The following is a 25,663-nucleotide window of genomic DNA, read 5'->3' as shown; positions in this document are numbered from 1 at the left end:
GCCATGCATGAGTATAAAGAAAAGCAATGTATTTTGTAAGAAAGACAACTGTTCCACGATTGCACCCTCAGGCGTATGGGTGCCCAAGCACCTTCCTTGCTCCCTGCCAAGGAAAGACGGGACCAACATTTCTTTTTTTAATAACTGGTGCAGGTTCCTGTGGCGCTGGGGCAAAAAATAACCAGTCTCCCACTGGGCTGCTCTAAGTGCTTTCCCCAGCATGAGCAACGCTTCGGGAGTATCTGGTATTGGTGAGCACTGATGAATAACTCCATTTTGGGTGTAGGGGCTACAGCTGGTGCCCGGCCCCCAGGGATGCCCACCCGTCCTGGGGAGGGGAACAGGGGTAGAGCCAGAGCAAGTGCCTCCCTGCTGTAGTGACTCTCACTGCCACACCAAAGTTTTAAATTTAGCTTTTATTACAGTGCACATTATTTTATATATTTATATAGAGAGATGTACTTGAAAAATCAAATGTATCCAATAATAAAAAATACAGCACATTAAAGTAGTATAATGCATTCCAGTGTATAGCTGAAGAGACATTGGGATTTACACTAATCCCTACTATTTTTGAACTGGGCTACTTCTGCTTTTTTTTCTCCCAAAAAATTCACACCAATCAATAACTGAAATAGTTATTTAAAAAGATGGTTTCTGCACTCAATCTCAAGGCATGAAGACACTGGAGACTTCACTGTGAGTTAAGGGGCTGTGTTCAATGCTGGCAGGCACAGTGTGGCGTATTTTGTTTTTTTTTTTTTTTTGTTTTCCCTGCCATAGTCATAGCTCCAACCCCTTTGGATTCGTTCCTCCTCTGCTGAAGGAGGGTCAGTCTTCACCCTCGCTTAATCCTCAGCTGTGGCCAGGACTGTTGCCTGGGCGAAGGCAAGGCAGACCTCGGTCCCTGGCCGTCTCCATCCCGGCGTGCCCACGGGGTCAGCCGGCAGGACTCAACGTGACTGAGCCCCCGCTCTGTCCCCAAATACAACCAGAGATTGCCCTGTGCTGGGCTGAAGGTGCTTTTCGTCCCCACGCTCGCTATAGCTCATCCTGACCCCAAACCGTCCCCTGTGTCAGCGTGGCCTGAGCGGCACGCGCGGCAGCCTGCGCCCACGGGGGACCGAGGGAGCTCCCGGGCTTTGCCGAGGGCAGCAAAGCCAGCCCTCTGCGCGGGATATTGGTTTTTCCTTGTTGTTCTTCTTCTGGAGAAGACGACGACGTCCTGGCCCCGCAGCACCGGCGAGGCGCCGCGGGGAGGAGGGAGCGGGAGGGGAGGGAGCAGGACCGGGGATCCACGTGTGTCCGTCCACCCTTCCTCGCGCCCGTTTCACTCCGCTTTTTTGATAAAAATCTGAAAGAAGCGAAGGCTGGGATCAGAGAGGAGCGGGGGGGGGGGGAAGGTGGTGGGGAGGTGACGAAGCCCAGCTCACCTCGCTCAAGATGATCCACACCGGGGAGTCGGTCTGGATGGACAGCCTGATGGCTTCCAGCGGCCCGAAGGATGGGTCCACCTCGCCCTCTGCAACACCCTTGGAGAAGGAGCCTGGGGGGGGAAAGCACAGGGGTGACATGGGGACGGTCCCCTGGCATCCAGCCCCCCCCATACCCCAAGGGGATCACGAGCAGCCCCCTGCCCGCAGCTCCCTGACACAAGATGAGCTGAAAAATCAGCGGCGTGGACATCAATTCAGTGCAAAATGCTACACTTAGGGGAACAAAAAAAAAAAAAAAATCAGCTAAACAAAACAAAATGGGGAGTATTTGGCTACGCATCACTGCTGTGCAAAAGGCGGGGGGGGCGGGCAGAGTGGCCTGATGGCAGCACCATCCTGTAAAAGACACGTCAGTTCAGGATCACGGCATGGAGGCAAGTCTTATATCAATAGTTCTAGCAAGGTCTCAGCCTGTTGCTATGTCCCATTTTTGGGTGTGATTTTTTTTTTTTTTTTTTTTTTGAAAATGCAACTGGGAGAAACCAGACAGCATGCAGAGGAATGCTAAAATGGCAAAAAGCTATGCGTGCCAGGGAATTTTTCTTTTATTTGTCTATTTAAAAAAAAAAAAAAAAAAGTCTTGGCAGGGACACCAGGCCTTTACCACGCACCAGCAGGTCCCCATAGGCTGCAATCACTCATTCTTGTCCAAGGGCAGGACAAGAACTAAAACAAGCTCAGGTGGCAGGACACAAAGTCCAAGCTGCAAGTGGTGTGAATACCAAGACAGGCTGTGGAGGGAGAGTGTGAAATCGCGCGTGGTGGAGGTTTTTAACATCAGGTTAGGCAAACGGGTAATCTGAATAATTTGCTCCCAGCTCTGAGCAGAGAAGTAGAACTGAAAACTACCTGAAGAGGACGCCTAGTCGAAGAGGGGAGGGAGGGCAGTGGAGGAGAGGAGACAGTGACAACTAAATCCTGTTCCAACCTGGCTCCTGGCAAGCAGGAATTACTCTTTGCCAAGCAAACAGCACTAAGGGTCTCGATTCACTTGAAGGTGAGGATATGGGCTGCGTTATCAAACCCAGCGGGCAGTTTACCACGCCGCACCCTGCTGTACCTATCTGGATGTAGCCATCTGGCATCCTGCGGTATTTGACGACTGCACCTCTTCCCTCCTGTAAGGCTTCCTTATCCGACTGCAGGCTCTGTGAGAAGGGAAGGAGCTTTGTGCAAGGCCAGTAGCAAGAGCCACCCGAAAGCCCCAAGCAACAGCAGCAACCCCAGAGCTGCTCTCGCCAGCAGCCCTTGGCACCTCATCCCCCCGCCTGGCACCCTGAGCCTCATGCCCCAAAACAAGAGGACGCTTGCTGCCCTCACGCTGCTGCTTCCCCTGCACCACCCTGGCTCCATCCCCTCCTCTGCAGCCATCCCACCCATCTGAGCATCCCCTCTGCAGGCAGGGACGGCTCCCATCGTGACTGCTCAGCGCGGGATCTCCGCTCCGGAGGTGGTACCACACCAGGTGTGACCCCCCTGGCTCCCAGTCAGCACCTCTCAAAGGCACTCGAGTCTTGTAAAGCTTTTCCTGATGGCTTTAAGCAGTTCCCTTCTCTCAAACCTCTTTTGCTTCCCACTCCACCCCCATCTCAATTCTCAATAAAACACTTACGTCAAACGGCAAAACCTCCACAGTTGTATTGAAGAGTTTGTCTTCTGGGTGCTCAATGTTCCCGCTGCGGAAGAAGAACCTGTGACAGAGACCAAAGTCATGGTAACCCACGCTGAGCATGGGGCAACATGATGGCTTTCACCCCAGTTGAACCATCAAACCGCTCAACCTAACAGGCACCTTCTCAAAAAGCCCACATGCACACGGTTTGTAAGGAGACTGCACCAGAGTAGCAACATCATGGCTTGCTCACAAGCATAGGAAAGCAAAGGGCTCCAGCAAACATGGCCCCACCAAAAAAAGGTCAGGTTGTCCTCCTCCTGGAAGAGCACTGCTCCCTCCTCCTGGGCAGCCAAGCAGAAGACAGCCAAGAAATTCAACATGAGCCAGAAGAGCAAAAGGGAGGTGTCTCCACATGCTCCAGGCTGTCCCCACGTCCCCTGCCCTGCTGATCCCCTCAAGCACTGGCCTTTCGATGCGGAGTGGTTTGAAGAATCTGAATCGGATGAAGTCTCCGGCGGTGGGAGTGAAGGCCCAGAAAAAGTCCTCCCGCAGGTAAGCCTTCTCCAAGGTGAAGTGCTGGTAGGTTTTCAGGCTGGTGCTCACCTCCGCAGGAGGGTTGACGTGCTCTTTCCGCAGGGCCTGCTTGCCAAAGTCCTTGTCCTTGGTAAGCGCAAAGCAAAAGGGCAGAAAAGGGTCATGAGCTGCTTTCGCCTGTGAGGAACAGGGGTCCCAGCAACAAGGCACCGCAAATTAAAAGCTCTCAGTTTGCACAGTGTAGGATGAGGGATGGAGGTGAGCTGGGGAAGGCACCAGACAGGGCAATGCACGGCTGGATCCCAGGAGGACGCAGCTCCAGGAGAGGCAGCGCAGAGCAGCACCACTGCTCTGCACTCTGATCCAGCACCAAAGAGCCCTTCATTGTCCAAGTGGCCCCAAACACGTGTCCCTGCCCCAGGAGCTCTGCAAACAGTCCTTACACCTGAGGAGAAGGTGGCTGGGAGGCTGATGATAGCATAAAACAACTGGATTACATGGCCTGACGAACACTGCACTGCAATGCAAACTGGATTACAACGTCCATTTACCTGGGGATCAGACGGACACAGGACTGAGCACAGCCCAGGGATGTGTGTCCATGGATCTTGCACATACAGCTGTGGGAAGCTCGATTTTGCTGATGTTTAACCATCACACACACACAATTTAAGCTCCTTCACAGCAAGGTCTAGTTCGCCTATCAATCAGCACATCCCAGGAACAAGGAGAGGGGTGGGAAGGAAGTCAGACCAACCCAGGAGTCATCTCTCCAGGGTTTTTGAGTAGATGCTTTGAAATCACACCCAGACCATGGTTTGGTACTCAGGAAGGGCGGCCAGGGCCAGTACCAAGGCTTAAAAGCCTGCAGCGACTCTTGGTACACGTCACTGCCACTCTGAGAAGTAGGAGCTCCATGAGCTCACTGTAATTCAGAACAAAACACAACCACTGCACAGAAATCCAGCTGCCACTGTCCCACCGGTTGCTGTCACTGATGTTCCCACCCCAAAACCAGCCAGCTCCTGGGTGCCTGCAGGCCAGGCCTGGCAGAAAGGCCATCTGCGACTTGGACAGGCAGCTGATACCCACCTTCAGCTTCTGTATCTTCCCAGCCAAGGAGGAGTGGGTTCCCACGTGCTGGAAGAGGGAGGGCTTGAAGCGGATCCTCAGGTTTGCCTTCTGCCTGTCGCAGTGTTTCTGAAACGAGACAATCCCGCAGAGCCCCACACTTAAACCTCTGCGGTCAGCTGTGACCCACGAAAAGAACGGAGAAGGGCACAAGGAGTGATAAACACCCTTGCCTCTCCATCTCTTATGCCTGTCTGTGTTGTTTTGGCCTTAATTTGGCTTTAATTTAACCAGACTCTGGAGGAACCTGTCCATGACTCTCGGCCGCTCACCCACCGGGCTCTGCTGGGCAGCCGGAGTGCCCAGGTTTAAGTGCCAAATTTCTCCTTGCCAAGCATAGCTGAGCAAATCTCCTCTGTGCTGTCAGGTAGGGACAGCCAGAGAATTTAGTTTCTTTTGTCCTTGGCTTATTGGGAAAGCCTTTTTCCTACAACTCAGGGATCACCGATGTCTGAAGGTAAGTCAGTCCTGGGATGATTCAGAGCCTAAGTGAACAGGTAGCAAGTGTAGGCTCTTTTCAGACAGGCAGAGTTTTTAGTTTGTTGGCTGGTGTTGTTAAGCAGATGTATGGCACGTGCCATTGTCAAAGCTGTTGGGCTGTTTCACGCCCATCCCACCACGTAAATAAACTTGGAGATGCAACTCCAATGCAGCCAGTGATTTTCCATGGGGTGGAGGAAGAGAGATGATAGAGAGGAAACAAAGGACAAAGGGGAAAACCACTGAGAGCGTGGAGACAAGAACTCAACATTTTAAAAATAGTTCATTTCTCTCAGTTTGGAGGAGCAGAACAAAAATACAGGGTTAAAAACCAGAGGGAGAGGGCATTTGTTTTCCGACTTTTGCTTTTTCCAAGAAAAGAAACGCATGCACACCCCTACCACCATCTGCTCTTGCAGCCTCCCACCCAAGAGAAACCCCGGCAGAAATCCCACCGCCGGGCGCTGCGTCACCGGCTGCCTGGCACCAGGCAGGGCGCAGTGGGGAAAGCCAGCCACACCGAGCCCCCGCGATGGGCTGCCCCCACGGGCCACCGCCACCGTGCCGGGAGCTGGGAAATTCCAGGCATGACCCTTGTGAGCTGCAGAGGAGATAATCCCCTAATCCAGCTCACGTTACATTAGAAAATTAAAACTAGCCCTGCTAATGGGAGAGACCCTACTCATTGCCAGCAAACCCAGATGCAACCCTATCAGGTCTGATCTCACTCTGGATGGGGAGAGAAGGAGAAAGGGGAACAGAGGGAGGTACAGCATCTCCTGATTTCTCTTTCTCCCCTTTTCCCCTTCTGCTAAAGAAGCACTTGCTGAAAGCAGCGTTGTCTCACTAGAGCCAGGAGGGGGAATGGCTCAGTTGGTGGTAAGAAGGTCATCCTTTCACACAGCTCTACCCCAGGTAAATCTAAAATTAGTTAAAAAAGAAAGAGCAGAATGTATCCAGAGCAGGCAAAGCGCTTACCAAAAGCTCAGGTCAAACAAACTTTCAATCAAAAAGACAAATCCTCCCCACTACCAATTTGATTCTGCACAGTGGGATTTACAAGGGAAAGTCATGTTTGAAAGGGCGCTGTGCAGAGTTAATCATGCAAACAGTGGGGGAAAGGAGCCAGAAATCCACGCAGAAAGTAGGTTAATTTTTAAAAAGGCAACACATTTAAGAGGTTTGCAGTTTCCCCTGGGAAAACCTTGGCTCCGCCAGGTAGGAGAAGATGAGCGAAGAAGATGAGCTAAGAAGATGATCCCGCGCAGCAGGATCTGCATTTAATCAATGCTCAAGCTGAAGATTTTGAAGGGGGGGAGCACAGGCAGCAGCATGGTTCCCAGCTCCATCCCAGAATCCCACCACCCCGGCTTCGCCCATGGCTGTGAGGACCCCGGGGGCTGCCGGACAGGCCTGGGGACTGCTCTGTCACACCTGAGCACATGGTTTGAACTGCCAGGAGGACACGATGGACATCATCTGAGACTGGTCCTGCTGCACCCGGGGGACTGGACCTGACATCACAGCCTCTGCCAGGGATCCGGCCAAATTAAATCACATCCTTGCCCCAACTCTGCAGAGCCCTGAGGATGCCCTGTCTCCCCCCCAACACAGAAATCAGTATTTATCATCCCCAGAGTGACCACTTGCTCTGGCATTTGCCTCCACAAAGTAGTTGTGGCCACGAGGTCCATCCTAAGCGACTGGCTTCAAGCTCTGCAGAGGGACTCCGCTGCTCATTCTCTGCCGCGGGAGGAGGGCGAACGAGCATTTGAGTAAATACAGTATGTTCAGAGAGGAGACAGGAGAGTATCTGGTGGTGAGCTCATCTTACATTTGCTGTCACACACACTCCTCCTCTGCCCTTCCCACTCGCTTTAGCCCCTTGCTGCTGCCGCCAACGGGAGTTCAAACACAACCTCCGCAGGGCACGGGGGCTTCTGTGCTGCTGTCTGCAAGGCTTTGTGCAGGCAAACGAGATGGCAGCAGGAAAACAGAGCCCGTTTCACCCCTCTGCACCTCCCTAGAAACGCCGACAAGAGCTTTGTGGGCTCTGGCTTTATTTTGGCACACTACGCACGGCGGGCTTGCTCTTGGGTCATCTGGGGTGAGCTCTCTGGGCAGCCTGCGTGTGCGCTCCAGGTGGGTACGGTACATGAGCCCAGAGCCAAAGAGTTATTCTGGGGTTATAAGTCAGCGAGCAGGGGAACGGCTTCAGGGAGAGAAGCACACTGGAATAAAAAAACAGCACAGAAGAATGGGGAACAGCTACTCTCCTCAAGGACTGGAGGAGGAATACCCTGTTAGTGCGTAGATGCAGAAATAATGCCTTTTCTGGCAGCTGCAGACTACAAAAGCCTGAACTCCCAGGTCTTTGCTTACACAATCAGCAAGGACACCCTGCAGCACACTCCACAGGGACAGCACGGTTCGGTGCAAAGTCAGTTACCACCAAAGCTCACAGAAAAGATCCTCTGGAGACACAGACCAAGCGTACATTTGCTCACACAAAACAGACGGTTTCCCTTCAACAGAAGTTGTTTACGTACTGCATCTTTCTCGGGGTTGCAGACTTTCACCCAAAGGATGTGATCCAGCAGCCAGTCAATGGGTTTGTCCTTATAGAACATCAGGATGAACTCCACGATCAAGCTCAGATCCAGAGACTTGAACATTTTTCCTACAGCACAAAGAAAGAGAGAAGAGAGAGCAGCTACGGTATGAAATGGTCAAGAATCAGAGCTGGGAAGAAAAAAAACTTGGGAGACTGGGCTGTGGAGGTTGGATGTGTGCATCTCTCTACGTAAAGGAAATAGCGTGCAGCTCTGTTTTATGTACCAGTACTGCCGGCATTGCTAATACAGTTCCGGATTTAATATTCATTGCAGAACTAGAAAGCATTAGCGTCTCACAGGTCACAACAGTATCAAAAGGTCTAAAACTCTTCCATTCAGCAGGGAGAAATAAGGATGAAAAACATTCAGCCAGCTGCAGGACAGACCATTTCCTGCCCCCAAAACTACAAGTTTTAAGCCAGTCAAACCAGTATCCAAAACAACAGATCAAGCTGCTACTGCAACCATGTACTGCTGTTCCCAAAATAGTTCTGTGCTGATGTAAACTTCCTTTTTCACACTCTTAGGCAACGCCAGATCCCATCCAGCCTAAAAGCTACTGGTCACATCTAAGCTGTTTGGCTGTCGGCTGGGCCACCGACCAGGTTTATTTTTATTAAAAGTGAGTATCAGCAGTACCAGCTGTGAGGAACTTTCTCCCCTGTGCAAACGCAGGGGTCATTGCAAAAACAGGGAGGGATCAAGTCTGAGTATTTTACCATCTTATGGGGACAACTCATTGGACCACGAGCATAAGTGTTTGCAAGAACCAGCGGGCACTTGTGCCCATGCCTGACGGGACTGGGGTAAGTGGGGGAGAACATTACCAATAAACCCCAGCTGAGAAAACTCCAGGATCATCCACTCCTCGGAGGGCTGCTGCAAGGCAAAGTTCTTCATCGTGCTGAGATAGTTTGGTTTGGCCACAATATCATCCTCCAGCTGCAAGAGGAAAGGACACTCAGTGCCAATGATCCATCCAGGTTCCACTAAGAGCCTCTCCGTGCAGAGCAATCACGCCGTAGACCGGAGGAAGGCTTTGGCACAGACCTAATTTATTTCGGAATATGCTCCAAGCAGATTTTTCTCACCCAATCTAACAGGTAAACGAAACAAGGATTCCTGCCCTCCCTAGGCAGGAGGTCTCCAAGTCTAAAGCATCTTAGAAACCTAGCTTTTGAACCTATCTGGTTAAAACTTGCTCCCACTCTGCTGCATCACACAACTGGACGTGCTTTTTGCCCACTCTCAGCTGGGTATGAGCCACAGTGAACTCACAGGTACACCCATCTCCCCTCCGCCCCCAGCACCGAACCCACCTGCACGTAATATATGCCTTTGGACTGGGCATACATCATTAAAAAGCAGTAGTCAAGGTTCTGCTTTGTCCTCCACCTGCAAAAGACAAACACGATGGGAGCGCCGATCTCTCCTGGGATACCGGGCTGCACGGGGGAGCCAGCCGAGGCTGGGTTTAAGCCGGGAAGGTGACACAGTTTTTGGAGGAGGGGATGGCATATGACCTCTCCCTTTTGGTCTCCAACTGGTCAGCTAAGAGTTACTGGAAAACTCAGGGACTTCCATAATGAACGTAACCAGGGTTAAAATGACCCCCTCGCTCGGTGACAGAAACACTGCAGTACGAGGCAAGCCCTGCAAAGCTGGCACCAGTTCATACCCCCCGTCCCCCAAGTCTTTCCAGCTTTTGGATAAAGCAAGTTTAAGGGCCTCACCTGGCCCTGCAGAAGAGTTTTCCCTGCTGGAGTCAGTGGGAAAGTGCTGCAGCTACTTAATTCAGAGCTTGGTTGCTTTTAAGTTCATTGATTCTTACCTGACTCTCTCCTTGGGGTCCCCAAAGGATTCCCGCAGGTGGGAGAAATCAGGATAGAAATGCGGAGACGGGGAAATTACCTCCAGGAGACCTGAGTGTATTTCCTTTGGGAATCTGAGGGAGAAAAGCAGCAGTAAACAAATACCTCCGTGTCTGACACATCATTTCGTAGACCAAATCACTAGGTAAACACGGAGCTGCAGAACCAAACAAAAAATACGGCCTCTAAGATAAAACTTCCCCAGTAGCTAGTACACTTCTAGGCCTCACCGAAGGACATCAGCAGGGACTGCCACGGAGTTTTAAAGCTGCTCTCTCCCTCCCATGGTCTCTAATAGCCCCACATTCGTGTGCTCCCCCCCGCCCAGCATCCCTCCTCCCTCCCGCACGCACATACGGGTCAGCTTTAAGGACCAGCCGCGAGCACCACGTACTCTCTACAGGATTAAACGGACCTGCAGACTGGTGCACCAAAGAAAGGACTTGCTGGTATTACCAGCATTTAGAGATTTTCCAAATGCATCAGTAATTAAAAGCCATTTTGCAGAGATTATGTTATGCATTTCTGATAAGTTACTTAAAACACTGCTGTGCGGTAGTTAGGACAGCCAGCAGGAATTCCACCTCGTTCCCTTATGCTGATAAAATCAGCATCTATTTTCCCTATGATGCTGTTAAGAATCCTTTAAAGAGTCAAACTCAAAAAAAATGTCACCCATCTGAAAAACAGGTACCTACAACAGCCTTGCAAGCAATACCCAGAGGTTACTGTAACTGTGAGAGATAAGCGGGAAAACCAGTTATTTTTATACTGCCTTTTTGAGAACATTTGGTGCAAGGCTGACTTCCTTTGTTTTTGTAGAGCCTGGAGGACAGGAGATGGGGCAGAGGGAGACAAAGCAGCGAGACTGCCAAAAACTTCTCACTTATTTTTCCCTTCCTTATTCCCTCCTTGTGACTGGCAAGATTTTCAGCTAACATTTTCAAATCTTCCCTTCCTCAGGCAGCAGTGAAACAGAAGCTTCTCACTGGGCTGATAAAACCTGTACCAAAGCAGCAACGGCTTTCTCCCTCCTGCGATATGAGCTCAGCCTGCCCTGGCCCCACACCACCTCAATTCAATTTGGAAGACAAATAATTTCAGTGAATCAGGGAAGGGCAGGAGGCACTGGCGAGGGGGGACAGCAAGAAATCAAATCATTAAGTCAATTAAAGTTTCAGGCCTTCTATGCAGAAGCACTCTCTGCAGCAGCGCCCAGTAATTTCATCAGGATCCATCGGACAATCGGCCCATTATCCCCCGATAAGTGCGTCCTCCTGCCAGCAGGCAGGAGGAGGAAAGCTCTGCCAGCTCCTGCACAGCAAGATGGAGGGCTGTGTTTCAGCTCTTCTGCAAGTGCCCGGGAACACAACCCTCCCCACGCGCATCCCGGCCCCTCTCCCACCATTGGCTCGGGACGTGGGGCGCCGGGAGGATGTGCTGCCCTTTTGCCTCCCCTTCTTATGGCGACTGCGAGCCTTTGGAAACACGCAATCGCAGGAGCTGGACGGGAGTCACAGCCTCTTCTCTCACCACCTTTTTCTTTTGCCTCCGAGCTCGGATGCTGTTAACGCCTGGACCGGCTCACGGTTAATAATCCGTCACTGGCTTCTGCTTAAACTGCCACAGATGAAGCTGCAAAAGCCACTAAGACTCCAGGACATAAATAGCAGCTAGCATAAGAGACAAATGTAACTAGCGCCTGGCACAAGGGAAAAACAAACAGGCTGGAGCGGGAAGAAAAATGGATCATGGATTTTAAAGCAAAATAAGGCAGGAGCATTTGGGCGTGCTTACTGCACTGCCCAGTTGCTCTGACTCCGCAGAGCAGGTAGAGGGCTGCACTAGACACAGGAAAAAATTGCCAGGATCACTGGAAACCTAAATAATCCATCTTCTCACAATGCCACAGGACAGAAAGAGCAAAATGAACCAGCATGACCGTGTGTGGTAAATACTGCGAGCACAAAGCAGCCTACTGGAAGCTACATACGGGATGGATTTTAGAACAAGCAGAAAGTGGAAGCGGCAATAGCAAAGACAGCCCAGAGTTTAAGAATAGAAAAGAACCCAAACAACAAAAAAACAAACAAAAAAAGGGAAGCAGAAAAGTGTGTATTTTCTCCTAATGAAGCTGTTCCCTGGCCTCGCTACAGGCACAGACCGTACCGCCGTAGTCATTTGGAAGTGCTTACAAGTTTTTGATATTTTCTGCCACTCCAGCTGTGTACTGCGGATCTGTCTGAAAACAAAAGATAAGCAGCGTTAGATCCTTCAGCTTCAGCCTGTGCCCCCTGTGGCTCAGAAATCACCTTGAACACACCCCGGGGGTACTGTCAGCACCTCTGTACCATCTTCATGTCTCCTTTCTTTCAGTTTAACTGCTCTCCTCATGCTAATGGACTCCTAGGAACCCTCCTTTGTGGTCAGTGTTAACCAAAGGCATCACACACCAAAATCCACCCCAAAGGACTCAAGACACTGTCCATCTTCCCCACATGCTTTCCTGGCACTTCTGCCCCTGCCAGTGCCAAGCATTTGCACAAAGTGTTAACTTCTGGGATATTTGTTTTTTTCTCCATACATGCTGGCTTTCATCCAAGCGAATACTCTTGGCAGAAAAGGATCTCCATCCCTTTTGTGAAAAAGAGGGGTCTATTTATAAGCATGCATTTTTCATTTCAGGTTTATTTCGATGCTTTTCTTTCTAAAAAAACCAGTTTGTTCCCACAATCAACCTGGCAACCCGTAACAGTTGGGAGGCAAAGGTCAGCAGCGCCGCATGCCGCTATCTGTGGGCGAGATAAGTGCAAACACAGGGACAGTCACCAAACAGAAACCATCTGCACAGTGACCGGGAAAACAAAATCCAAGAACAAAGGGCAGGAGACCCAGGAGCAAAAACCGTGCCTGTTTCCTGGTGGTGGCATTGTTTTGGGCGGTCGTACGGATCATGGGACTGTGTGTCCCGGGTGGATCTGCAGACACAGCATTGCAGAAGCCGGGACCGGCTGCCGCTGCGCTCGGTGCTGGGCAGAGGTGAGAACTGAGACGCCAGGAATGTGTGTCACGAGCTGAGGACAGCACTTCCACGCTGGAACGGTGACAAGGGAGGGTTTTCTCAAAAGCAAAAAGGTCCCTTTCCCAAACAGGGCTCAGGCTCCTGGTGCTGGACTGATTTCTTACCTCAGCGCTGCCAAGAAAACAGCAACGGGCAAAACGAGGGCAAGAAAGATGCTCCTGGCTTTGGGAGCAAACGTGCAGCTCTCCCGGCCAGCCCAGCCGCCGTGGGTGACACCCGCAGCGGTTAGCGGTGGCATTTGGAAATGAGAAGTCTCCATCCCGAAAAGGACATTCAGTTGCTCCACTCATCGTCCTGAGCCTCCAAGTTACCCAGCGTCTGCTCCGGGTTCATACCACCCCCTCTGCTATTTATCCCGTGCCTGAGGAGCCCTAACAAGCGACACCGAGTGCAGGTACATCAAGAAATGCTTTGGGAAGAGGCAGAGCGGGCACAGCGGTGGCTGACGCTTGCAGGGAAGGAGGACGTTGTGTAGCTACAAGAGCAAGCTTGGCAAGAGAGGACAGTGACAGCGGTGGTGATCTGCAACAACTACCATCGCTGTTACTGGGCTATGGCGCGTGTGCTCCTGCACTTCACGGTATCAGAATTAATATATTCGTTGTTCACTTCCCTCATCACAGGTACACGCGGAAAGTCAGGAGCTGCCATCACAGCATGCACCCTATTTTCAAGTCAACTGAAGAAAATATTACTGCAGTCCAAACCAGGAGATATTTTTGGTCAAGTTGCTTAAAACCTCTCATGCTTTAACTCACCTGCTGTGAAAACAGCCATCAAACCTGTCCTGGCTCAAAGCAAAATGACAGCCAAGACCAAACCTCATTCCCAGGCACTTTGGGCTACACCCATCTGAGCATACCTTCCCCTTGTACAAAATACCAGCCAGAGACCCGACAGCCAAATGCTACTCAAAATGTCAAATTATGGGTAAACAGGCAGCAAACCCAGACATTTATCTTTGTTCTGCTCCCAGTAACATGCTACTGAGGTTTATCTTTCTCACCGGATTTCTGGAAATTAAGACAAATGCACTTCAAGCTCAAGAAAATAATCCTGAGGGGAAAGCCATGGAGAAAAATAACCATCTAAACCCATAGATAAAAGCAGCTCTTGCGGATTAATGTATCAAGGCTTTTTAGCCCTTGGATTCAGCAACTGATTCCGGGCTCCAGACACCAGTATGAAGAGGCATATTAGTCTCAGCCCCAAATCAGCAGGCTCTTGGGTGTCGAGAGGGGTTTAGTGCTGTCTTACAGATACACGGAGAAACGAAGCTGCTTCAGGAGCAGGTCCGAGAGCTCCCCTGGACATGGCCATGGGGCTGCTCCAGCACACTTTGGGAAAAACCACTCAAGCACCCTGCAAGAGCCATCACGATTTAGATCAGAAAGATAAACGCACGTGCCACACTGCCAGCTGCTAACACAACGTGTTTGCCCGCTCGCATCCTGACCCTCTCTGGCCCAACTGGTGTTTGATTTTGGGCAGGACGCATCTAATGAGGCGGGTGTTGGTCTCTTTTCCCAAGTAATGAGTGATAGGATGAGAAGAAACGGTCTCAAGTTGTGCCAGGGGAGGTTTAGATTGGATATTAGGAAAAATTTCTCCACTGAAAGGGTTTTCAAGCATTGGAACAGGCTGCCCAGGGAAGTGCTTGAGCCACCATCCCTGGAGGTATTTAAAAAGACTTAGGGACATGGTTTAGCGGTGGCCTTGGCAGTGTTAGGTTTATGGTTGGACTCGATGATCTTAAAGGTTTTTCCCAACCTAAATTATTCTATAATGATCCCGGTCGGACGGCAGCCCAAGGCTGGGGTTATCTGCCCCGGCAAGCAGCAGAGCGGACCTCCAGGTGGGCAGCCATCCTGTTTGGCACCAAGTTCGGCAGACAGCGGGATGGGACAGGGGCCAGGGAAACGGGGTAAACAGGCAAAGCTCCGTCTTACCTCAGCGATGAGGACGACGATGACGGAGTCCTCCTTCTCCTGCTGAGTGAGCTCTGAGATGAGGGAGTTGAGGGTGTCGGTGAGGTAGGAATGGACCTCCCGCTTCACGCTGGGGATTCCCATCACGACGGACACTGCCCAGGGCCACGGAGAGATTTTAGAGAGGGGGGTGTGCTGGGACAAGACACTTTGCTCCGCTCCCATGACCGCCTCGTGGTTCACCTGCTCGGTGCCACGCTCCGTCATTAAAAACCAGCAGTGATCAGCAGGTTGGCGGGTTCCTGGGCTACGTAGGGTTCCCGTACTCCTGTCCCCCAGCCCAGTACCAACCAGCGGCACCCCAGTGCGCCAGGCTGGCAGGGCACCCGTGGCAGTCAGAGAGACTCTTTCTTTTCTCCCTGAAAGACTGATGTCTCAGGCAACACCACAAAACCCTCCCCCTCCTAAGGGCCTTTTCAGCCTGTGAACGGCAACTCCGAGACCACTCTTGTTCTCCAAACACCTCCCACAGCCAGAAACACCTCAATTTAGGAGGGGCACATCAGCTCTTTGGCTTTGTGTTGGGATTTGGGAGCAGGGAGGAATCGTCTAGCAACCAAAGTCCTATACCAGATGGGATTTGTCTCCTAAGATGGGTTAGAGCCTCCATGAAGCGCCCTGCAAACTATGCTTTCATCTGACCACCTTCCAGGCAAAGTCTAGAGCACTCTGGAGACGGAAAAAGCAGCAAAAAACATCTGGCAGAAGCATCGAGAACATTTTAGTGCCAGTCAAGAGCACAGACAGCACTCCCCGGTAGACTCGCAGATGTGACATGGCTTACCCACCCCGCGTGTCACGATACCAAGGAAGCTTGCATGATGCATGCAGCCGTTCCTCCAGTCCTGCTCATATCCATACCACAGCCAGGCCCGGAGGAAAGGGGAGGGACAGGCACCAAGGTGAGGAAGAGCACCAGAAGCAGCACTAATTCCCATTTACCTCCAGTGCGCCCCTGTCCCACATGCACGGCTGGCTGCAGACTGTTCTCCTTTGACAGCAAATGTGGCAAATGATGGAAGATGGTGGGAAGGTGCAGCACATTCTTGTTGGTGATATTCCACAGTTTTAACTTGGTTTCGTCTTAAAAAGGAAAAGGGAATAAATTGCAAGGCACGGTAGGTAGGAAGAGACTGCAAGGCAAAAAGCCTTTTTAGAGCAGCCTGGCCACCCGAGACTACTGCTGGGTTATAAAAAATCAGGCCAACCTTTAACATGCTACCACAAACCCAATTAAAGTTCAGCAGGAGCCATGAGGGCCTTTAAGAAGTCCCCAAATATTTGGGAAGGAGCAGGGAGAATGAAGATCAAATGAAGGTCAAATCGGATCTTTCTGTAGAGATCCAATTTTCTTCAACGGAGCAACTTAAAAAAAAAAAAAACAAAAAAACCCAAATAAATTGGCAAGGGGTGCTCAGCCAGTCTAACTCCTTCCTCTCCCCTCTCTTTGGATACCCATTTTCCATATGGATTCAATACAGCCACAGGAAACAGCATATATGACTCGCAAGAAAAAAAAACCCCAAACTTGTAAGCAAGCAAATTGGCAAATATCCTCGGCAGAGGCAAATCTCAATGTTTAATGATGCATATGCACCTCCGATTAAACAGGAGTTTAAAGGTTCCCAAGTTCCTCTGAACTCCACAATTTGCTCGCGCCAGGGGAGAGAAGAGCACGTCCTGTCCGCAGCCCTGCACACACGCACACTCACGCACACCTCTCTACCTCCTCCTTAGTAACTGCTTCAAAACAGCCCGAGATCCTCAACTTCTCTGTTTATTCACCAGATAAGCTGCTCCAGGTCCGGTTTATATCCCGCAGGGCCTGTTTCTCCGAGATCGCTCTCTTGATCTCCTCCAGGACCAAGTTGAGCTCCTTCGAGCGCTTCAGGCTCTCCTGCTCGGCTGCGTGCAGTCGGTCCCGGAGGGCGAGAAACTCCCGCTGGTAGATGTCCACAACGTCTCCTGCGGATGGAAAACAGAGAGAAACTTTCTCCTCTGAGCTCTGAAGGGTTCCAAGCCACAAAATCAATGCCCATCATTCACACTTCCCCTACCTCCACAATCCTTAAAACATGGATTTAGGGAGCTGTGGTCCAGCACCCACCCATTGGTGAGAGGGTTGGAGAGAGGGCGGTTTAAGTTGCAGACCTACACTTAAAAAGCTACTCCCATTTTTCTCTTTAACTTGGGTTTCTGGGTCTTATAGAAATAGAACCTGGTTCTCTGTGACCAAAGCATGCAGCAAAAATAAGTTGCATGGTAGTTCTTCTTCACTGTATACTTGGAAAAGGGGAGTCAGCTGCTGGCATTAATTTTACAAGCAACATTCTGCATCTCTCTGTAGCTCCAGAAGTTTGGGTGTGCGAGTTGGTGACTGCTGGAGTGAGCAGCGGAGGACTGGAGTCAAGTGAAAAAGAACTGAGAGCACTGGTGGTGATGGCCTGTTAAAGCCATGACAAACCCAAGGAATATCAATATTTTTAATTGCCTCGCTCCTTGCTTTGGTTTCCTGATGGCACACAAAAGAAAGTTTTAAGAGCACATGTCAAAGGGCGTTCAAGTGGGTAATCCAGGAGAATCCTTGGACAGCATCTCGAAGGCCTTCTCCAGATGGCATGGGGCATCTCCCGGATGACCCTGAGTGATAGAAAGCAAGATGCTGGCATGGGGGATGCTGCTCAGCAGTGAGACAAGGGAAGGGACAGCACCTCCTCCAGCTTTGGAAGACAGTCCCAAATTCTAATGGCCAAAAGGGATTTTGGGAATCCAACCGCTCTGAAGCACGGCAGGATAAAGAATATCACATGGCAATAGCTGCCTGGATGCTTATATAAATCCAAGTGTTTGGATATGCACCTTAAGGATAAATGTAATATATAAAAAAGAAACTTTTGATGGGGTAATAAAGCTTTTTATTTTGAAACAACATCTTATCACCATGCCCTTTTTTAAGCAATAAAACTATCGAGAGCCTTCAGCCAGAACTAACTATACAATAGCTGGGAGTGGAATCAGTTAGCCATTAATGAACTTTCCCTGGCCATTATCTACTCCATTATTAATGAAACTACTCATTAAAAATATACTTTTATCTGTGGTCACTCATGTGTTTTCAGTAAGGCTATAACTCACAGGACTACACCCAAAACAGATTTATGCACTGAATAGCAGACCTTTAACCCAAACACGACCAGGAGAGGTAGTGACCAAAAATACTGCACTGGAACTTCTCAACACAGGGCTAAATATAAATCAGAGCCATTGAAAAAAGATAGACTGACTGCATCGACGACTTCTATTTTGGGGTCCATAAAGAAAAAGAAGAAGGAATTTTGATGATCAGACATACGCAGCTCCAAAGCACAGAGTTTCCAAGACAACAGCACTTCCCAGTCCAGCTCCAGGTAATGCCTAGGAAGCGCTCCCAGTTTTGCCCAGGAAAAATTTCCTCCACGGGGCCTCTTCCTCCCCAAAAAACCTTCTTAAAGACCCACTGCTTCAACACAAGGGATTCCCTCAAGGCAGTCTGGCTCCTATTAACCTTTCGGCATTATTTTCAAAGCCACTGGCACATGGGGAGAGAGCAGAGGAAGTTACACCCATTTGATTACTACGTCCATCTGACAACACGTTATTCAGAGAAAGTCGAGGGATAGATATAAACAAGACCAGTCCTTCCTTTTTCCTGTGCGGTGCTGCTCGCTTTCCACTCCTATTGAGAAAACATTTAAAAATTTGCAGAAAAAGAGGTTAACACCCAGCTTTGGGAGCTGCCACAGGAATTCACAGGAGGATGTCAGGCTTTAAATTGACTCCACGATGAGCTAGACCTTTACCTGCTGGTACCTCTCAGACACAAGAATATACCTTTCAGCTTCCCAGTACCCTAGATTATAGGTTTTCCTACTTGTATCTTTTACTGGCTGCATCTGTGAACACCAGCAAGGAACAAGTCTCACTTTCTGTTTTTGCACAACACGATGGCAGGAACCGTGCTTGGGTAAGGCTGGAAGCATTTAGCTCTCGGCATACCGGGGGGTGACCATCCCGTGGATCCTATCAAAGCCAAATCACAGCTAAAGGCTGCCATTAGATCTTGTTCTGCAATACCTGGAGCAGAGTAAAGGCAAGGCTTTGCACTTAATGGCTTTTTCCAGAGCACTGCACTTCATTTGTGTCAGATTTAGAAGGGAAATGTCACTGATTATTCAGTCACTAATGACCTGCCCGCCGAAGCCAAGAGCTGTACTTTTCATTAGACTGCAATGGTGATGTGCAGTCAACCATTTGCTGCTTTTCTGGCTAATGGTTGGCAGTGAAATTGTATTTGTTTCCAGTGCTCTTGTCCTATGATGTCTTCGTAGTCTTTCCATTCTTTAATTAAAATTTCATGAAATTTAAAAGCTGATCGATTGTGACCAGTTCCGGTGACAGCTTGAACAGTCTGAGACAAAGCCCAAGATGGGCGTACAGTTTTCCACGAATTTCCAGTAATGCCATTTTGCATTCGTCGGTCTGCAATGCCACGTGGATGCAGATCTGCCGTCCTCACAAAAACCCTCAGCTGCTCAGCCAGGGAGGGCTCTGAAAAGCCACGGAGGGCAGCAGGGGATAAGGGGGGGGCAATTGGCTCCCATCTCTCCAAGCAAGGATGGACACAGAAGTGATTTGCTGCTAATTAGGCTGAACAAATTCTTCAGCTAGTGTCAGTTCAGCACAGACCCTTCATTTACCTTCCAAAGCAGCAGCACTCCCTATCTACATATTTATTGTATTCCCTCCCAGCACAAGACAGCAGAGCTCTTAAAATATCCCCAGACTCAAGCATTGCAGGACAAAAACTCCTAGCTATAACTATACCAAAAAAAAAGACTCAGCATACTTTTTCTTGAGAGATAACGCATTGCTTCGGGCTTAAAATACACTGGTTTAATAAAGAAAGTCGGTGTTAGGGAACGGTCCGCAGGACAGACCTGGGAGACCAAAAACCTCTCAGGCTTGCAGCACAGATTGCGCATGCCCAGCACCCTGCAAACACCCCATTTCTCACCTTGCCATGCCTAATATTTGCACTCAACGGTCTTTCACAAGCTGTCTTTAGAAACAGGCTGGCTGCGAGGCTCCGAGCGTGCATCGAGCGGCTTCATACAAGCCGGCTCTCTGCGGGCCAGAGAAGGCAGCGCTGGGCGCAGCTGAGCACCGGCCGCCATCTGTCCATCCCGGCGCAGATCTGGGGGGGATCTGTCTGTCCCCGGAGGGGACAGCGGCCGGAGGAATCGTCGATCTGGGTGAGCATCGTTCACCGACCGACGGCTCTCCCAGCTCTGCTCCCTTCTCTCGCCCCGGCTGTGTCCCAGCCGCAGCTGCCAAGCTTCATTTTTATTTTTTTTTTTTTTTAGCGGGGGGCCCCCAGCTGAGATCCCTGCGCTGGTTTTGCCGAGTAACAACGCGAACCGCTGGTGAAGCAGCTGGCGGGGATGGCTCGAACGGGCTCCGCTCCCAGCAGTGGATGGGCACACGCTGGCGGGGCTCAGGGGCAGCCCCCCAGGAGCCTGACGTGGGCTCTGCAGCCTTCCCAAAGGTTTTCATCCACCCAAGACAGCGTCCGTTTAATAAAAAGGATTTCTCCGTGATGGAGAATTCTGTGGCTTCCATCTGATTGAAGTGACTATCAAGCGCAAACCATGTTTGCTAGCAGAGGCGAGGGCTGGGAAATCTGCGCCCACCCTGCTTATCCATTTTCAGTTTTTGAGTGAAAGCAAAATACCTATCTATCCTAATCCAGCAGACGGGCACAAAATCAGACCAGTGCCGATAAAACGCCCACCTTAAAACCTCACACGGTCATCCATATATATCTCTCTATATATACAGTCAGGAATGTTACAATTCTGTATTCTGCATTAGTCTTTCAAATCACACTCCAACCTCCCAGGGAGCCTGCAGTGCATTTTAAACATGTCTGTATTTCAGGACCAATTACTTTTGGTTTTGTTCTCCACAGATAACCTCTCCCAGCAGAGCAGACCCGTGGCCAAAGCCAGAGATTTCCCTCCAATTCAATCTTTTCAAAAGCAAATGCAGAGTCTTTACTAGCTGGATTTGCTTCTCATTAGGAAGACTTTCAAGAGACTTTGTTTAAAAACTAAAAACAATCCCCAAACCTCTAAACCGTTTATCTTTATAAAATCTTTGCTTAAAGAGCACAACTGCACCTTTTGACCTGTCTGCCTCAAGAGTTCCCAGGGCCAAAACAGCCGAAATAAAGTGTAGTCCCCAGTTTACAACATAAATGGAGTTGGTGCAGAAAACCGAACTGTCTACAGAAAACTTCTCTGCAATAACTATGCTCCTTTGTCTTATTTAAAGCACCCCTTTAATTAATAACCGCTCACCCTCTAGGACTTGCAAGGGCCTGGGGGGACTCCAGAGCACACAAACAACCCCCTCCCTCTGCTACAGCATCTATGTTACCCAAAAACGCAACCGGTGAAGCACAGGGAACCAAGCTGGAGAACCATCCCACCCCAGCTCGCCACCATCCCCGTCCCAGCCAGGCGCCTGCGCTGCCCACGCCTGGCTTCGTCCCCAGCCCTTCACAGGCGCTTTTGGAGTTAGATGACGATTAGGGGTTTTGTTTTTTTTTTTTTACGTTTTGATGTTTAATGATTTATATAATGCTGGCACCGCTCCGCACATTACACTCTAGATTACCCTGATTGAATCGCAACATTCATTAGGTATTTTGCTAACAGAATTTCACCAGACCATTAAAATGGATATAAGGAGTTACCGTGCCATATCAGTGAACTAAATTCAGCTCCTGAGATGAGAAAAAGGTTAGTCCTGCTTTACACGGAAATCCGATGGCTAGTGCAGTACACAGATGTTAGACACTTTGCACGCAGGTACACAGGGATCGGCAGTAACTCCACAATAAACACTTTATACCATTACAAGCAAAATATTGCCCTTCACTTATATGGCTGTAGAAGGAAAAAAGACCAGCTTTAGAGACTCACCATAAACAAAACCCCAAAGCATCCCCCCAAAAGTGGGAAGCGACTGGAGCTACAGGTAAGTTGTGGCAGTGAAAATAGTCTTAAGTAGCAGAAAGCAAAAGACAGGATATCCAGGTTCAGCATCCAAAATTCCCCCAAAAGTCACTGCCCTTGCCAGGCAGGATGAAGATTCAGCAAGTCTTTTCCTTTACATCTAAAGAAACACCAATCGTGCTCCCGTAAGATGAGCAAGATGAGAGATATATCGTCTTCCCTTCCATAAGCCTGCGGACCATTGTTCCCAGTCTTAGACTCATCTTTAAAAATCACATATATTTTGGCAGCTTAGGATATATGCAGCCATGATTTGCCTTAAGGAATTGAGCACCGACATGCCAAGCAACAAATCAAACACAGTCAAGGCCAGATTTCAGGGAGTGGACGTTATCTGGCAGGGTGAACCTCCCGAAATGCTCCAGCAGTTGCAACTACCCTGCTGGGGGCTGATTCGTCCCCATAGAAAGAGCATTTCAGCAGTGCCATCACCACACAGCAAACACAGATACTTTATTCAGTAAACATCATGCGACATTTGCAGCTCCACTGTGTCCCTAACCACCTGGATGCTCAGTCAAAACAGACATTTTCTAGCCACTGCTTATAGAAATACACCTCAAGCTTCTTTATTATGTTTCCTCAAACTTTTTTTAAAGAAAAAAAAGGTTTTAAAAGAAAAAAATTTTTAAAGAAACTTGCTTTCAAGTTTCTTTATTACATTATGTTATAATTTGTGGTTAACACCAGGACAGAAAGTAACATGGAAAGTAGAGTATTTAGTGCCACTAGAAAGCTCATTATTATTATTGGGAAAACAGCTGTAGGTGCAGAGAGCAGCAGGCAGGGCAGGGAACAGGGACGGAAGGAGGCGGCACGTGGGTTTCCGAGCTCAAAGCAATCGGGCTGTTAGATGGTGCTGGCACTGCCACTGACAGGGCAAGCCCCGGAATCACCATAATCATGGAACCACAGAATGGTTTGGGTTGGAAGGCACCTTAAAGATCATCCAGTTCCAACCCCCTGCCATGGGCAGGGGCACCTTCCACCAGACCAGGTTGCTCAAAGCCCCATCCAACCTGGCCTTGAACACTGCCAGGGATGGGGGCATAATGTCATCAAAAAATAGGAGCTATGGTTTAGTGCCTTATGTCCATCCTCTACCCTTTACTTACACTTTGTTTCAGTTCAGTCACTGCTTATGGTGTGTGCTATCCTGAATCGGGGCCGAATACGTATTTCAAAGCCACCGCCACCCCAATACACATCTTGGTGCCATCGCTACGCCCCAACTTACGAGCCTGCGCTCAAGCACTATCCTGATCACAGGCAGCACTGTTCTGCAGCATTCAGGGTCTAGGGCACGTCACAAAAACCGGTACACAACCTCCATACCCAGTAAAAGGTGCTGGCTGCCGGGTGGGCAATGGCAGCAGGAGCGATCCTTCCCGGCCAGCGCCCACCCAGCCGCTCAGCCCAGCGCCGCTGAGGGTCTCGCGCTGCCCCCGGGTCGGCTGCGGGGTTTGAGCATCCCACTACACCACCGTCACGCTGAGCTACCACATCAGCCAGCGCAAGAGGCTTATTAAAAGTCAGCCTGTCTGAAAAAATGATACTCAAATAAAGCAAGCGCTTCCACCGGCTGCAATCTGGGGGGTGGGGTGGTGGTGGTGGTGTTTTTTTTTTTAATATAGCCATTTAATAAGAGCCTGTGGTATATTTAACAGCATTTCAACCTTCAACAGCTCTGGGTAATGAGATAGAAATGCAATACATCTCTCCACTGACGGTCTCTACCCAGGGAGGATAGGCACCCTTAAGTCACCATTCCTGCTTTTTGCAGCAGTAGGTTTTGATCATATTCCTGTTGCACGTCTCCTCTCTGGAGTTTAATGTTGTCTCAGCACATACGTCCTTAGAAGGAGAGAGGAAAATACATATCCCCTGTGCCCTATTATTCCAAAGTAGGAGCAACCGTTTGCATTGGAGATCCAGTTCAGACAACAGTCACGCAGATCCTTCCAAAAATAAGCTTCTTTTTTTTTTTTGCTTTTAAAGCCCTAAGTAGTAAGTTTTCAGGGATGGGGCAGAGTAGATCTCCCACTATGGGGATGGTGAACCACAACACGGATGGTGAAAATTACAATTCCCCTTCCAAGGAGAAGAGCAAGTTGCAGGGGTACCTGCGCCCAGACCCAAAAAAGTTCTCCAGGGAGCTGCAGGAGAGATCCAGCCTCCAAAGCAAGAATGTAGAAACCCAGAAATTAGGAAAGCAAACAGTGATGCCCGTCACCTATGCCTAAAATGTCTTGGATCAGGGCAGAGGAGGCAACAGAAGCCATCGGACTGCTCTCGGGTACCTGCAGAGCAGGTTTAGGATCTTTCTGCAGCCCAGCTCCATGGGTGAATCACACTGAACCATACAAAGAGCTCCGAGATCACTGCGAATCCCCTGGGTTTTATCCTGCTGCAGACAAAAGCACTGCCGGGTGAGGAAATCCCTAGTAGGTATAAACAACTTCTGCAAAAGGAACTAGTCCTTCTGATTTTTCCTGGGGTTTTATCAACCTGTTCAAGGGATTTAACAAGATGGAGAAATCAGATGGCAATTCATTTTGCTGCAAAACAGCTGAGGAGGAGAAGGGAAGAGGGCAAATACTGCCATTGATCTAAAGCAAAAGAAGACAGAATTAAATAGTGAATTTTCATCATAGCAAAAGGTTAACTATCAAGAGGAAGCCATATGGATTGGTACTAAACCCACTGTCTAATAGGTTTAGTGAGGATCTGGAGAAGGAGATGAATTTGTGAAGTAGCCAAATACAGAGCTGACACAGAGGTAAGTTTGTCAAAGCCAGAAAAGAAGCAAATGACCACAAGAAAAGGCAACAGTATGGCAAATTAGCACCAAAGCTGATTGATGCAAGTTAATCAGAAGGGAATCAAGGTATTTTTTCACATGGTTCTTAATTAACAGTATTAACTGGGAAGAAGACCTGATCATCAGGGTGTCTTGATGCTGCTCTGCAGGCAGCAGCAATCCAGGGGGGAAAAAAAAACAGGGATGGAGAGAGAGGCAAACAAGATGTTAGTCTGCTTAGTGAATAGGATGGGGAATAATAGTATGAAGATTATAACATTATTAAAATTATGCTGCCTAATCCCAGAATAGTTTTCACCTCATCTGAAAAGGAGTATTATTACAGACTTAAAAGGGGCTTTAAAAGAGGATGATGAGAATGATCAAAGGCCTGAAAAAAAAACCCTGCTCTGTGAGGAAAGAAAAAAAATATATGAGATTATTCATCTTAGGATGGTCATAATAATAGGGCTCATGATGAAAAGCATATAAAATAGAGCGATATAATGAAAATATATCACAGATTTCCATTCGCCTTGTCTCAAAATATAGGAGTAAGTAACCATTCAATTCAAATATTAATTTGAAACTGATAAAAGGAAATGTGTTGCACAAAGAAAGTAAATTATTTCTCTGAATTCACTCCCATGGAAAAACATTGAAACGAGGAATTTAAACAATGTTGAAAAGCTGGAAGGTGCTGCAAGCACACAGGCACCAAGAGATGGGGCTGAGACCAAGATGGGGCAAATCACCGCCCGGCCAGTGGTCCCCAGCCTTGTCTGGGTTGGCAGTCCCTTTTTTGCCCATTATTTGGGAGAAAGACCCTAAATTTCTGTGTCTCTCCTCAGAACTTAATTAGGAACATTGGAGCTTTCTTCTTCAAAGAGAAACTAATTCATTAGCAATCTAATTATTTACCTGTGTAGCACA

At 49.2% G+C, this 25,663-nt stretch overlaps 1 protein-coding gene across 1 annotated transcript in view; it reads right to left on the bottom strand.

Moving 5' to 3' along the window:
• Positions 1-401: 401 nt before the first annotated feature.
• MGAT4B (alpha-1,3-mannosyl-glycoprotein 4-beta-N-acetylglucosaminyltransferase B) overlaps positions 402-25,663 on the bottom strand; it is a 52,676-nt gene continuing 27,414 nt past the window's right edge. Inside the window, exons 2-15 of the mRNA XM_069772863.1 lie at positions 16,598-16,777; positions 15,755-15,895; positions 14,774-14,907; positions 11,938-11,984; positions 9,703-9,816; positions 9,191-9,266; positions 8,699-8,813; positions 7,806-7,936; positions 4,738-4,845; positions 3,578-3,771; positions 3,109-3,187; positions 2,557-2,644; positions 1,434-1,546; positions 402-1,354 (exon numbers count right to left, since the gene is read on the bottom strand). Coding sequence (XP_069628964.1) covers positions 1,331-1,354; positions 1,434-1,546; positions 2,557-2,644; positions 3,109-3,187; positions 3,578-3,771; positions 4,738-4,845; positions 7,806-7,936; positions 8,699-8,813; positions 9,191-9,266; positions 9,703-9,816; positions 11,938-11,984; positions 14,774-14,907; positions 15,755-15,895; positions 16,598-16,777 — 1,544 coding nt within the window. The 3' untranslated portion in view covers positions 402-1,330. The remainder of the gene's footprint in view (positions 1,355-1,433; positions 1,547-2,556; positions 2,645-3,108; positions 3,188-3,577; positions 3,772-4,737; positions 4,846-7,805; positions 7,937-8,698; positions 8,814-9,190; positions 9,267-9,702; positions 9,817-11,937; positions 11,985-14,773; positions 14,908-15,754; positions 15,896-16,597; positions 16,778-25,663) is intronic.

The sequence above is a fragment of the Haliaeetus albicilla genome, chromosome 27 (assembly GCF_947461875.1).
Source record: "Haliaeetus albicilla chromosome 27, bHalAlb1.1, whole genome shotgun sequence".
Classification (NCBI taxonomy): domain Eukaryota; kingdom Metazoa; phylum Chordata; class Aves; order Accipitriformes; family Accipitridae; genus Haliaeetus; species Haliaeetus albicilla.
The sequence above is the reverse complement of the archived record's forward strand: the minus strand, read 5'-3'. Positions and strand labels throughout refer to the sequence as shown.